The 15,333-nt window shown below is 49.4% G+C and overlaps 1 protein-coding gene across 2 annotated transcripts in view; it reads left to right on the forward strand.

Annotated features, from left to right (window-relative positions):
• Positions 1-6,005: 6,005 nt before the first annotated feature.
• Positions 6,006-15,333, forward strand: part of LOC144122209 (poly(A) RNA polymerase GLD2-like) — a 93,070-nt gene continuing 83,742 nt past the window's right edge. Inside the window, exons 1-3 of one of the 2 annotated variants that reach the window (XM_077655793.1) lie at positions 6,006-6,220; positions 13,066-13,289; positions 14,381-14,519. In XM_077655793.1, the coding sequence (XP_077511919.1) occupies positions 13,114-13,289; positions 14,381-14,519 (315 nt within the window). In that variant the 5' untranslated portion in view covers positions 6,006-6,220; positions 13,066-13,113. The remainder of the gene's footprint in view (positions 6,221-13,065; positions 13,290-14,380; positions 14,520-15,333) is intronic. The other variant, XM_077655792.1, reaches the window with a different exon arrangement.

Below are 15,333 nucleotides of genomic sequence, written 5' to 3' on the forward strand. Positions count from 1 at the left end.
CGATGAAAGGCGCGACCGCAGGCGCGCAGCAGTGACGCCCGCACGACAGTAGAGCGGCGAGGTCGACGCGGGGAACGCAATGGCGGAGGGAGCGCGCAAAAACCGGTTCAGGCGGCGTGGAGTGGTTCAAAGGGTGACTTCACCCTTAGCGGGAGCGCGCGCATAGAGGCACCATAGGTTGGACTAGTGCTCGAATGGTTGGAACACAACATCCAGGCATTGCACGGCGATGAAAGGCGCGAACGCAGGCGCGCAGCAGTGACGCCTGCACGACAGTAGAGCGGCGAGGTCGACGCGGGGAACGCAATGGCGGAGGGAGCGCGCAAAACCCGGTTCAGGCGGCGTCGAGTGGTTCAAAGGGTGACTTCACCCTTAGCGGGAGCGCGCGCATAGAGGCACCCTAGGTTGGACTAGTGCTCGAATGGTTGGAACACAACATCCAGGCATTGCACGGCGATGAAAGGCGCGAACGCAGGCGCGCAGCAGTGACGCCCGCACGACAGTAGAGCGGCGAGGTCGACGCGGGGAACGCAATGGCGGAGGGACCGCGCAAAAACCGGTTCAGGCGGCGTCGAGTGGTTCAAAGGGTGACTTCACCCTTAGCGGGAGCGCGCGCATAGAGGCACCCTAGGTTGGACTAGTGCTCGAATGGTTGGAACACAACATCCAGGCATTGCACGGCGATGAAAGGCGCGAACGCAGGCGCGCAGCAGTGACGCCCGCACGACAGTAGAGCGGCGAGGTCGACGCGGGGAACGCAATGGCGGAGGGAGCGCGCAAAACACGGTTCAGGCGGCGTCGAGTGGTTAAAAGGGTGACTTCACCCTTAGCGGGAGCGCGCGCATAGAGGCACCCTAGGTTGGACTAGTGCTCGAATGGTTGGAACACAACATCCAGGCAGTGCACGGCGATGAAAGGCGCGAACGCAGGCGCGCAGCAGTGACGCCCGCACGACAGTAGAGCGGCGATGTCGACGCGGGGAACGCAATGGCGGAGGGAGCGCGCAAAAACCGGTTCAGGCGGCGTCGAGTGGTTCAAAGGGTGACTTCACCCTTAGCGGGAGCGCGCGCATAGAGGCACCCTAGGTTGGACTAGTGCTCGAATGGTTGGAACACAACATCCAGGCAGTGCACGGCGATGAAAGGCGAGAACGCAGGCGCGCAGCAGTGACGCCCGCACGACAGTAGAGCGGCGAGGTCGACGCGGGGAACGCAATGGCGGAGGGAGCGCGCAAAAACCGGTTCAGGCGGCGTCGATTGGTTCAAAGGGTGACTTCACCCTTAGCGGGAGCGCGCGCATAGAGGCACCCTAGGTTGGACTAGTGCTCGAATGGTTGGAACACAACATCCAGGCAGTGCACGGCGATGAAAGGCGCGAACGCAGGCGCGCAGCAGTGACGCCCGCACGACAGTAGAGCGGCGAGGTCGACGCGGGGAACGCAATGGCGGAGGGAGCGCGCAAAAACCGGTTCAGGCGGCGTCGAGTGGTTCAAAGGGTGACTTCACCCTTAGCGGGAGCGCGCGCATAGAGGCACCCTAGGTTGGACTAGTGCTCGAATGGTTGGAACACAACATCCAGGCATTGCACGGCGATGAAAGGCGCGAACGCAGGCGCGCAGCAGTGACGCCCGCACGACAGTAGAGCGGCGAGGTCGACGCGGGGAACGCAATGGCGGAGGGAGCGCGCAAAAACCGGTTCAGGCAGCGTCGAGTGGTTCAAAGGGTGACTTCACCCTTAGCGGGAGCGCGCGCATAGAGGCACCCTAGGTTGGACTAGTGCTCGAATGGTTGGAACACAACATCCAGGCATTGCACGGCGATGAAAGGCGCGAACGCAGGCGCGCAGCAGTGACGCCCGCACGACAGTAGAGCGGCGAGGTCGACGCGGGGAACGCAATGGCGGAGGGAGCGCGCAAAACCCGGTTCAGGCGGCGTCGAGTGGTTCAAAGGGTGACTTCACCCTTAGCGGGAACGCGCGCATAGAGGCACCCTAGGTTGGACTAGTGCTCGAATGGTTGGAACACAGCATCCAGGCATTGCACGGCGATGAAAGGCGCGAACGCAGGCGCGCAGCAATGACGCCCGCACGACAGTGGAGCGGCGAGGTCGACGCGGGGAACGCAATGGCGGAGGGAGCGCGCAAAACCCGGTTCAGGCGGCGTCGAGTGGTTCAAAGGGTGACTTCACCCTTATCGGGAGCGCGCGCATAGAGGCACCCTAGGTTGGACTAGTGCTCGAATGGTTGGAACACAACATCCAGGCAATGCGCGGCGATGAAAGGCGCGAACGCAGGCGCGCAGCAGTGACGCCCGCACGACAGTAGAGCGGCGATGTAGACGCGGGGAACGCAATGGAGGAGGGAGCGCGCAAAAACCGGTTCAGGCGGCGTCGAGTGGTTCAAAGGGTGACTTCACCCTTAGCGGGAGCGCGCGCATAGAGGCACCCTAGGTTGGACTAGTGCTCGAATGGTTGGAACACAACATCCAGGCATTGCACGGCGATGAAAGGCGCGAACGCAGGCGCGCAGCAGTGACGCCCGCACGACAGTAGAGCGGCGAGGTCGACGCGGGGAACGCAATGGCGGAGGGAGCGCGCAAAAACCGGTTCAGGCGGCGTCGAGTGGTTCAAAGGGTGACTTCACCCTTAGCGGGAGCGCGCGCATAGAGGCACCCTAGGTTGGACTAGTGCTCGAATGGTTGGAACACAACATCCAGGCATTGCACGGCGATGAAAGGCGCGAACGCAGGCGCGCAGCAGTGACGCCCGCACGACAGTAGAGCGGCGAGGTCGACGCGGGGAACGCAATGGCGGAGGGAGCGCGCAAAAACCGGTTCAGGCGGCGTCGAGTGGTTCAAAGGGTGACTTCACCCTTAGCGGGAGCGCGCGCATAGAGGCACCCTAGATTGGACTAGTGCTCGAATGGTTGGAACACAACATCCAGGCATTACACGGCGATGAAAGGCGCGAACGCAGGCGCGCAGCAGTGACGCCCGCACGACAGTAGAGCGGCGAGGTCGACGCGGGGAACGCAATGGCGGAGGGAGCGCGCAAAAACCGGTTCAGGCGGCGTCGAGTGGTTCAAAGGGTGACTTCACCCTTAGCGGGAGCGCGCGCATAGAGGCACCCTAGGTTGGACTAGTGCTCGAATGGTTGGAACACAACATCCAGGCATTGCACGGCGATGAAAGGCGCGAACGCAGGCGCGCAGCAGTGACGCCCGCACGACAGTAGAGCGGCGAGGTCGACGCGGGGAACGCAATGGCGGAGGGAGCGCGCAAAACACGGTTCAGGCGGCGTCGAGTGGTTCAAAGGGTGACTTCACCCTTAGCGGGAGCGCGCGCATAGAGGCACCCTAGGTTGGACTAGTGCTCGAATGGTTGGAACACAACATCCAGGCATTGCACGGCGATGAAAGGCGCGAACGCAGGCGCGCAGCAGTGACGCCCGCACGACAGTAGAGCGGCGAGGTCGACGCGGGGAACGCAATGGCGGAGGGAGCGCGCAAAAACCGGTTCAGGCGGCTTCGAGTGGTTCAAAGGGTGACTTCACCCTTAGCGGGAGCGCGCGCATAGAGGCACCCTAGGTTGGACTAGTGCTCGAATGGTTGGAACACAACATCCAGGCATTGCACGGCGATGAAAGGCGCGAACGCAGGCGCGCAGCAGTGACGCCCGCACGACAGTAGAGCGGCGAGGTCGACGCGGGGAACGCAATGGCGGAGGGAGCGCGCAAAAACCGGTTCAGGCGGCGTCGAGTGGTTCAAAGGGTGACTTCACCCTTAGCGGGAGCGCGCGCATAGAGGCACCCTAGGTTGGACTAGTGCTCGAATGGTTGGAACACAACATCCAGGCAGTGCACGGCGATGAAAGGCGCGAACGCAGGCGCGCAGCAGTGACGCCCGCACGACAGTAGAGCGGCGAGGTCGACGCGGGGAACGCAATGGCGGAGGGAGCGCGCAAAACCCGGTTCAGGCGGCGTCGAGTGGTTCAAAGGGTGACTTCACCCTTAGCGGGAGTGCGCGCATAGAGGCACCCTAGGTTGGACTAGTATTCCTGTATATGCTCCGCAGGGAGCATATACAACCTAATGTTCCTGTATATGCGGGAGCATATACAGGAACACTAGGTGGACTGCTTGCGTCATGGTTGCCAACGGTCGCGCGGGGCTGGCGTTATCTCTGCCACTCCTATACTACAGACCTGCACCACGCGTCTGTCAGATTCCTGATTCGTACCCCTTCTTGCGTAGCTCTCGATTCATTCACGGCGCAGCACTTTTTCCAACGACAATCGGAGGGAGCAGCAGCTTTGCTCGCCGTTTGCAGTGGCGGGTTCAGGCGTTCGCTCCGCCTATCACTTGAGGATGCTGTTCCTTGCCAGAAGAATAGAGCGTTGTAAGTTGTTACGTTTGTTCGTTTCGTTTCACCATGATTAACGAAAATTGTTTTGCGCGGATAAATGGTGTGGTCGGCGACGCTGACGTGAGGTGTCCTCGCAGCAACTCTAAAATGGCACCAGTGAATTATGACAAGCACGGCTGCTGCTTTCAGTTTTGTGCGAAGTGTGGGAAATTTTAAGCTCGTTTGTAGAAAAGAAGGGGACGTTCACGTGCATTTATTTATACATATTTACAACTCTTTACACCAATAGCATACACAATACTTTGCATATCGGTCTGCTGCTATACAATACAAGTATGTTTACAGCCGTTTACATTTCTAGAATTTGTGTATTTGCTTGTGCTGACACTTATTTACAGGCATAAGCAATATGTATTTTAGCGCAACTACATTTGTACGCTCGAAGAGGACAAAGCGTCTCGAGCGCGAGCGGAACAACAGTGAACGAAACAAAACACACCTGTAACGCCCGTCTGGACAGCCACTTCGTACGCCCTCGTGTGTTTGATCGCCCTCTCCTGCGGCCTGAAGCGAGAACGACGGTAAAATAAACGATGATGCTGCGGCGAAGAAACGCTGGCTTGTGGTTCGGCCTTTAGGGTGATTGCGCCTGAAGACGTGCTCAAGGGGACTTGATTTCGATTTTGTCTGCCTCCTTTCCTTCAACCGCTTTTTTGTTTTTTCATCATTTTATTAACGCCTGCTTGTAGTCAAGACCAAGCAGAACGTCCTAAATGCTTCGGCATCAGCTGCTGTGCCGTGCATTTGCGTCTGGAGTTCTTTTCGCTTCTTAAAACAATCGTAGCTGCAGTCTGCCACGCACAGAGAAAAATCTTTATCTAGTTGTCGTAACGATGACAGCTTAGCGTGCGAAAAGTAGAGCTACGACTTGAAAGCTACTGCTACTTGGCAGTTTCGAAAAATGCCTTCTCGGGCAGATATATAATTCCTTCTTTATTTCATTCTTCCATTTTCCTTACTCAACATGATTGAATCGCAAATCAATAGAGTAAAACGTATTACTAACTACCCTTACCCTCTGATTTCATATATCTGCCAAGCAGTTTCAGTACCTATCCCGGAATGTTTCAGTGTTGTAGCTAAAAGACAAACATGATTCGGACAAGTCGCCACAGCCTTTCGTTACAATGCTAACGCCGCTGCACCGCACTCTCTGTGGCTCCTTTTAAAACCAGCGCCTGCAGTGGCTCCGCGGTGAGCAGCGCCACGAACGGCGCTCTATATGACGAGTCAGTACCTGACAGACAGCCTGATTACTATGAGGGATTCTGAGCGCCGTCTCACGAAGTCATGGCTAAGTGGCTTGAGCCAGGTAGTAGTAGCTCTAAGTGAGCCACCACCCGATTTAAAATGTTCAGCCTTATCCATCCATCCACCCATCCATCTTTGTTTACAAATGTTTAGAAATTTCCTTTTTATGACGCATGTAATTTTCATTCAAATTAGTTATTTATATTGGAACATTAAGAACATATCTGCGAGAATTATTCGCAAGTGCTTACTCAAAGACGCAACAAAAATTAACTAAGATGCAGCGCCATCTGCCGACGTTTTACGAGCTCGTTACGATGCTTACGTAGTTTATTGACTTTTACGAACGCGTGTTTTGACATGGAGGATGAGATGTTTGTGTGAATGATGGACGCAGTGTGAAAGGTATTGTTGTGCGAGTGCCATATAGTAGTTCCTGGCTGCCGAAACCGCGGAACGCCGGCAGCGCGTCCTGTGGCCAGAAAGAGCGAATGTCACGACGTCGCTGAGAGTGGCTGAGACAGCTTGTCACCCGCCCTCGCACGTGCCGGTACGTATGCACGACTGCGAGCTCAGCGAAGCTGTCTATCCCCGGAAAGCAGCACGGCGTCTGTGTAGACATGCCCTCTGGGGATGTGTGCCCCGAGCTGCAGTGCTGATTTAACGGTTGAGCTCGGGAAAGCAGCGGCGAAAAATTCAGATGCTGAACCGTCGTTTGTACACTTTCAGTGGATAGGAACGAGCTTTACGGCAGAACAAGCCCGCACTACGCACATTGCGAAACAGAGAGAGGACTAGAACAAGCGCTGATTATCAGCTGACTTATTTTTCCCCCTTCAAGGGAGGAAATACAAAAAGAGTAATGCCATAAGAAATGAAGGTAGCTGACAGCCGTCAGTTATGCTGTCTTCCCCGTCTCCTGTTATTTGTATCAATTTGCCCTGGCTTGATTAGCCCTCTTAACTAGCTCAGTGGACTGGTCCCGGCACACTCGCTGCACATGCGTACAACTTCTGTGTTGGCATGATGCTGGTGGTTATTTCATTCCTTTCATTTTGAGCATGTTAACTTTGCTCAGTGCTGTGTGCATTACGTGCTGTGCTCTTACATAATGTCACACCGTTTTCCTAAGTTCGGGTGTTGCACTTTTATGTTGCCTATAAACCCCATTATAAAGAGTATTGCAAAATGGGCTGGAATTTCCGAGGTATTGACCATGTCGGGTGTCAATTTAAGGAGCTAGTATAGATGCCAAGTTTTTGTTTTCTTTCGAACGATGCGTTAGACATTAGTATACGTGGGTCACCCTGTTTTGTTCTCTTATGGCCGTTGAATAATATGCAATCCACTTTTGTTTTGATGCAGTTTCGGTTCCATTAACTGCATGTTCGCTGGCACATGTACGGTATGCTAAGCTCTTATGAAGCTCGAAAATAATTGCAATATAATCCCGATGTGTAGTCTTAATTCACTACAGTGCTTAAGCCAGCTTGCCTCTAGAGCTGCAAGGGTAACAAACGATATGTCAGCAGTTATATTTCATGCCTCACGTGACCTAAACACTCCTTACACATAGCTATCGTTCGGTTGATGAAACCGTAGCACCATGAAAGAAGAAATTCAGTCATGAATTATAAGTAATAACAGGTGCTGATCCATATATATTCTAATGCCTTATGCGTCATTACAGAAATGAAAACATGCAACTAAAATGAGGTGTTTATGTTCATTTAAGGGGGGACGCTGCATTCAACTCCCCAAAAAATGGCCAAAAAATTGGTTTTTTGATCGTTCTTGTATTTGCTTGTATGCCTGTTTTTTTGCTGTTCCAAAGTTCCATTGCTGACATTGACTAGGAAGCACTCTAAAAAAATTGTTTCATGAGCAGTGGGAGCTATGCATTGGAGGGAAACACTTGAACAGCGGGCGTTTTTCTCTCTTCTGGTTTTCTGCTTGCGTACCTTGTGGAGCAAATTTATTCACAGCAATTTTATCTGTTTTGAACGTGTTAATTTTTTTCACTCCTTAGACCGTAGTGCATGTCAAGAAATTTAGTTTTTCAAATTTGTGACTCAAATTTTTTTTATGCAATGTTTTTCTCTCTGTAGACATGACAATAGACACTGCATCAAAAAAATTGAGAACCAAAATATGTGCTTTGTAAAAATACTTCTGAGAATGCCTTGACTTGCAGGACGCCATTATGAATGCAAGGAATGTTGAACCAGTCGTCTTCTGCCTCATTTTCTTAAATCTGCAACCCTTTCATGAAGTTCAGAGAAAAATGTATATTAGAAAACTTTTTTTTGAAGAAATAATAGGGAAATCTTGCGGGAGTGGTCTCAAATTTTTTTTTATGTTTTATAAAAGTACATGTAAACATGTCATGTTTGCTGAAAGCCGGGTCTCCCCTTAAGATAGCTGCGAAATTTGATGGTGGGTGATGGTGGTGGCATGGTGGGAGGCTGTTCCAGTTGCTGGTAGCTTAGGGTGCCTTTATGCCACCCTATTGTGTCAGGATAGAAATGAATTGGCATCCACGCATGTGAATGAAAAAAAGGATGACCAGTATGATGCGGTGTATGGAGTGGGAGTACACAGATGTATTATTTTCTTTTTGTAGAGGGGGGGTGGGGTGGGGTATAATAAAATCTGAGACAAGAAAAGACTGTCAATCTTCTCTCAAACGTGAAATGTAGCTGTATTTGTTTTTTCTGCTTGCAAGTTTAGCACCTCTATGTTATTTGGCATGCACCCTCTGGAATGCTGGTTCATGGCACTGTTCAAGGTTAAATAAAAACTTTATGTGGTTTATGAAAAAGCAGTGAAGTAAGATGGAACGTACCATTAATTGGGTCAAAATTTTCCTATTTAGAGAGGAAAATACACATACCTGTGATGAAAACATGTCAGTTGCTAGACAGATGGTGCCTTTGACATTTGTGCATCAAGCTGAGGCTGCATGGAGGCTACAGCTTCTTAAATTATCAGTGGAGGTGTGGTGAAAATTGGCAGCAAATTTGTTCTCATGTAAGCAGTGAAGTTCTGATTTGAAATGAAACTTTTAGATGAATGCCTGGATAAGCAGTCACTCTTTGCCATTTGGAACTCGTAGCATAACATATTGCAAGGGGCAAAGTTGAAAATGCACCGCCACTGCGGAACTCTCGTTAAGCATGCACACCTTGAAGCGGGCATTTGATCAGCCAAAAATGATCCCTGCACTTGGCAGTAATCTGACGCAGTGGGTATAAGGTTCCCTTCATGTGTAGCAAAGCTTATGCAGGCCATAGTGGATGTTTCCTAAATTGCATCTCTGCAAGCATGTGGCATTTATGCTGAGACCACCTTGCTCACTTGGCAGTGCATGGCATCATGTGCTGGTGTTGCCCTTTGTTCGAAACAGCACTTGCACTTGCTTGTGTTAAAGATGAACTAGAAAGGGCAATCTTTGAAGCAGTGTAGACCACAAGATTTAGCAGTGACACACGCGTTAATTTGCCCCGTGTCTATCTTTCTGAAAAAGAGTTAATGTTCCTTGGTGCAACCTGCAGTTCTTCTTGCAGGTTTGTTCCGAACTTCCCGGCAGAAGGTGTGCATGCTTATTTTTGGTCGAAAACACAGTGCCTCTCTGCACTTGCCCTGCCCTGTTTTTCATGTTGAAACAGCTTTGTTAGCTGTACCAACGTGCAGGCACATTATGGGATTTGACGTTAGCACCAGAGATCGATTGGAAAATGTTGCTTTATGTCGTTTAAGCAATTGCCTTGCTGATTTAAAATAAAAAATCTTTAACCAGCAATACCGTGCCAGGCCCTGTGAATACAGTGTGCGGCTCAAGTGTGCCTTCGACTTTCACCGTAATCTCATATTCTTTGGCAGTTGTTCGTCTTGTTCAAGAGTTGATCTAACGACTACCAGACTCAGCTGAAATCTAGCCAGGAAGCTCGACGAATTGCCTCTGCCAAAAACCGGTTACATTGCATGTTCAGAGCTTAAGCAGACAATCGCTGTGCACGTCAATGTGTAATGGCAGTGAGCCAAGCACTGGGTTATGGATTGGCTGATGTAGGAGCCACTGAAGAGTAGAATTTAATGTTAAGCGTTTGTCTGTACCAGTCTCAGCGGTGTGTATGGGACTTCCTGTGTGTCTTCTGGCTTCGGCTTGAAGCACGCCAGACTCTGTACTGAGTGCACAGTGTAAGAGGAGGGTATGCGAGATCGGCAGACTGGCTACAGTCAAAATGCTGCTTTCCACGGTAAATCGCCCTAGAACGCTAGGTCTTGCACTGCCACTACTTGGAAAGAATGTTGGCAGTTTTGCTTGTTTAATAGAAAATAATTAGCAGCCAGAATAGTGTGTTTGTTAGCCATGTGCTCGTGTAACAAAACTCGTATTCTGACATGAAAAGCCACATGACTGACAGGCCATGTGGTCGTGTGACAAACTCGTATGTTGACAACATGACAAGTCACATGACTGACAGGCCATGTGCTCTTGCTCTTGTGACAAGTGTCATCAGCCCTTGAAAAGGGGTGTGGACGAGAGGCAAAGGCAAGATGCCCCACATGTGAGGCCACTAGAAGACCAGTGGTTAGTGCTACAATGTGTGTGCAAGCTGTGCAGTCGTGAGCAATAGGAAAGAGAAGAAACATTTCGCTCGAAATTGCAAATTTTCTGGTTAATTCTCCACTAAATTTTGGAATCAGTTTTGAATATTATACGCGAAGAGGAAAAATAGCTCGAAACCAGAAGAAATTGTGCTTTTCAAACATAATTATGCAGTAATCGGTAAGTGAATGCTCAAACTGCGTTCCCTCTCATATCGCACACGACTGTACATGGCAGCGCAGCCAGGGACCCCTGAACAGGGGTGGCAAGGGGGGCGGCCGCCTCCCCCCCCCAACGTTTTTCCGAAGGAGGCAGCGCCCCCCCTCCATAGTCTCCAATTGCTTATCCTTGGATCAGATTTTTGACAATTGAAACACTTCAGTTCTAGGACTCTCTTAATGCAAAGCACAGTGCGGCTGAGCTACTATGCTTCATGGTCAGTTGTAAATCATTTCATATATGAGTAACCTAAGCCAGCCATGTCTCAACAGAAGTCAACTGTCTGACCCGCGTACATGATCACGATTAGCAGACTTTAAACAAATTGTACACAAACTTTTTAAATGCAACCGATCACTCCTTGTGCTTAAAGCTTCCCATCTATAAAGCTTCTTATTTCATGCCCTGAATCTGCGCCGTTTGTTCATTCGCACTCAAAAGTGCCGGCACGCGGCTTTATCATTTTGTTTTGTAATGCGAAAAGCAGCCAGACTTTTCTCCATTGATGGTGGCCACTTACAAATGCTTCCACATTTTTCCAGATTGCTGTAGTTGCTTTTGGTCCTTTATCTCGAAGGTTCCTTGCAAGTTTTAAATTGAGCACGGCCAAGTACTGCAGGCATTCAGTTCGATGACCTCCGAGCACGCTTGTGGCTGTAGCCGCCGCCGGGTCATTCAGTTCTTAGTGGGCGCAAGCCAGCCGATTAAACAGCTTATTTTGGAAGCCTTTTCTTTGTCTTTCTGACTGGTGGAGCGTCGTCACAACATGATAGTTTGCGTCAATCTTTGAACATCGAAAAATAAATAAATAAATAAAAATATAAAAATTTTATGCAAATGAGCATTAAATAAATAAATAACAACATAAGCTCGAAGTCTTGTCCCCCCACTCAAAAATAAAGGTTCAGGAGTCCCTGAGCGCAGCATGAAAAGATGAAGGTAGCTTTCGTGCATCCTTCAGTGGATGTCTCAGTTGTTGTGTATCATGAATGGGTGACTCGTACTTGTGACATTTGCCTGACTCGATTGTCAGCCTCATCTTTTCTGGCTTGCAGTGCACCAAAATGACTGACACTGCTGTGATACCATATACACTTGACTAAGGGCTGCACTCATATATGGGTTGCTGCCCCAAACAAGGGAATTTGGAAAGTAATTTGGAGAAAACTATCCCTAAAGACCAACTCCACTTTTCATGTGTGTATGAATTTGTTTGTGTGGCACATGCACCCCGTTGAGCTGCCAGATGACCACAGTTGCCTGCTGCCGTCATAATCTTTACTAGAAACTTACTAGAAATTTTTTGTTCTGCAAAGCACAAATTTTGGTTTTGAATTTTTGCGATGCAGTGTGCATTGATAACCTTGACTTGGGGGAGAAGAAAATTTCATATAAGAAATTTAAAATTCACCAGTTTGAAAATCAAAGAAATGTTTTGACCTGCAGTATGGTCCTAGGAGTGCAAAAAAACAAAATCAAATGGCTATGAAGAAATCTGTTCCTCTAGCTATTGTCTAGACGGAAAACCGTAACAAAGAAAAATGTTCATTGTTCCAGCATTCCTTGCAATGCAGAACCACTGCAGTTCACAAAACAATCTTTTCTAGACTACTACTCGGTTAATTTCATCAATGAAACTTTGGGACAGCGTAAAGAATGAGGCATACAAGCGGATGCAAAAATTTAAAGAAAAGAATATTTTTCGATCATTTTTGAGATTCCAAACCCACATCTGCCCTTAAGTCAGAATACAGAATACTCAGAACAGATGCAACAGCCGACCATGAAGTGATGCTCATTAAATGGCTGAGAGCATCACTGCATTTCTTATGCTTGTGGTTTTGAATTGTTGCGCGTGGTGTCTCTGGACAGTGTTCAAAGCTTGAAAGTTGGAGGAATTTTGGATGCAATGGGTGGAACCGAAGATGGCATCATTTACGATTACGAGCATGGTAAGGGGTCAGGCTCGTGTAGGGAGGACAGCGATAGTGATGGATTAAAGTTACCTTTAATACGTGCTACGAGGCCCCAAATATAGCATCAGAGTATAGGGTAACTAGTGTAGTTTCCTGAAATATGAATAGGAAATTCAACTGAAAAATGCCCTTTTTTGTAAGAGCTGCACCCCGCCAAAATAACAGTAGAAAAGAAGACGGCCTTAGTGGAATGCATATGGATATTTACAGCTGCACAGATGACAGTGTGGGCGTAACGAATGTCAGTCATTTGGATCCTCTAATTGCCTCTAAGTGCCATTTGCGCATGCATCGCCGCACTCTTATTTCGTGCTCATGACAAAATCCCATGAACAAGCAGATGTCTGCAAATTGCCTTCACACCTAGCATTCAGCACCTTGCTAAGCCAGTCTCTCCGAAGTTTGCAAAGTGCATGTTGTGCACCATGTATAATATGTTAGGGGGTTTGTTTGTTGTGTCCGAATACAAGCGCTACCAGCCACCTGTGCTGTTGGTGCCTGGTCCAGAGTGGTGGTCAGCATTTTCTATGTTGGCTTCTTTGAGGCTGTAGAGGAATTGCATCGCCTGCATTGCTTTGCCTTTTGAAGTCCTCCTGTTGAGAGGAGAACGCTGGCAGACTCGCAGTGTGTGCCCCCATGCTGCCCCGGCGTGGGGCCAGAGCGCCCTGGGAGCAGCAGCCACTCTTGATGGTGGTGCCTGGCCCAGCGTTTCTTCCGCACCTGCCCGTCCGGCCACTGCTGCATCATCCCCCGTACCTGGTGCCGCCGGCCAGAGCTATGCCGCAGGATTCCTCCTCTCACATGCTCCGCAAGTGAGTGCCACTCCTCCTCCACGGTACCCTGAAAGGGGACACTTGAAAGGACATTCAGGACAACTTAATCATTAGAATGACATTGATTATCTGACAGAGTTTCTTAAATTGTTATGGAACTTAATGTGATTCGTGTTCTTAGTGAAGCTCTCTTCTGTGGCTCCTTCTTGCTACACAAACGACCGATTTCTGGTTTAGAGAATTGGATTTAAAAATGGAACTTCTTTCTCCCTCCACTCAGTTCAACCTTCCGATATTTTTCACCATTTTAAATTGAGTGTGGATGCGGCATATAGCCTTGGCGATCACACGGAAAAAAAAATGCTGCTGTCCCTCCCGCATGGGCATTTGTAACATGCAGATGTTGGGGAGTTGTTACACCGTGGACTCCTGAACACATGTGGGCTCGTGCTTTGGCTCGTGGGCTCGTGGTGTCGTGCTTTAGTTTTGATTCTAAGTCCCCCCCAACTTCATATGTTCAAATAAAAAAAACAGGTCGACTTACAGTAGTGTAAATACGGTATCTCCGCAAAATTCATAATCTCATCCACTCACCTAACCTGCTGCCCCCTGCTACGCGTGCCTTCTCTTGGAATCCAGTCCATTACCATTGGTTATCATCACTTCGCATTACATACCTTGCCCAAGCCCATTTATTCTTCTTGATTCAACTGTGATGTCAGTAACCTCCGTTTGTTCCCTGAGCCACTTTTGCTCTTTTTCTGGCTCTTAACGTTACAACTATCATTTTCCTCACGGCACTGTCCAACTTAATTTCAAGACTTTCCGTTCGCTTCTGTGTTTCTGTTCTATACATTTCTTTTGAGATACTCGAGGGTTGCTGTTGACGACCAAATAGTAGTTGCCAGTTGTGTGAAAACAAACATGGGGGAGAGGAGGCGAAATGAGTCAGTACAGACTGCTGCAATGTTTCTTGACTGAGCACAGCCAGGCTGCAGCTTTGTTCACTTCAAAACTGTGCCATGGGTATGTGCTGCCACCCCGTATTGATTTTGCAGCGCCTGGAGGAAGCCCAGTGGTGGTTGGTATGAGGTTTGATGGTTGATTTGGCTGTGTGATGTTGTCAACAGGCGGAGATGGGATGATGGAGAGGAGCAGGAGCGACCCCAAGTGAAGCGGCGCTTGCCGGCACCCAACCAGGCACCACCCCCACGACCTGTGGGGGACGTGCGAGAGGCTGGCCCCCCTGAACCCGTGCCCACCCCTCAGGTCGGTCCCGACCTTCTTTCATAATTGAACACAAGATTAGCGAAATCAGGAGCTTGTTACGTTGTACATGAAACAGGAATCAAGTCATTGGAACCAGGTAAATCATTGAGTAACGCTTTTTTTATTTATATTTATCTTTTGCCTGAATTCCCCCAGTGCAGCTGACTCATCTTGTGCGCTTGGCGTTCGCATCAGAAAGGACAAAACATTATGTTGTGCATGACCTAGAATGGGGTGCACCCACGTTAGTGGTTAATTTTCTTGCATTGACACGCCACCTGCCAGGCTCTAGCGCCAGTGTAATATGGACCTTACTGGCACGCTGTTCACCTTGTGTTGCTAGTCCTAGTGGGCTTTTCATCGAGGCCAAAGCCAAAGTGCTTTGAATCAAGTCACAATTCTTCATAAAATGTCTAACCTGGTTGCCACTTTACCATCACACAATAACTTTTAATTAAAATGAACATTTGATTGATTTTTGCTAGGCCTTCAAAGGTGAAGCGTGCAGAAAAACAGGCCAGGTGAGGGCCACCTCACACTGACAGCCGTAAGTCGCACGCATGAAGCTCCACTCCGACCCGTGGGCCAAGGCGTTATTACTATGAGTCGAGCACCTTATCTTCGTAAGATCTTGTTAACTTAAAATGTGATGATATTTCCTAGTAAACTGATTTAGTAATCTGCTTTACTTTGTGCTTTTAATTTGCGCCGGTTGTCAGGTGCATGTCCTATCAGCCTTACTTTCAGTGCATTGCGTAGTATTTTTTGTCATAAAAATGCATGCCACAGCATAAAAGGGGGCATGTAAGTGGGA

Source organism: Amblyomma americanum, chromosome 2, assembly GCF_052857255.1.
Source record: "Amblyomma americanum isolate KBUSLIRL-KWMA chromosome 2, ASM5285725v1, whole genome shotgun sequence".
Classification (NCBI taxonomy): Eukaryota; Metazoa; Arthropoda; class Arachnida; order Ixodida; family Ixodidae; genus Amblyomma; species Amblyomma americanum.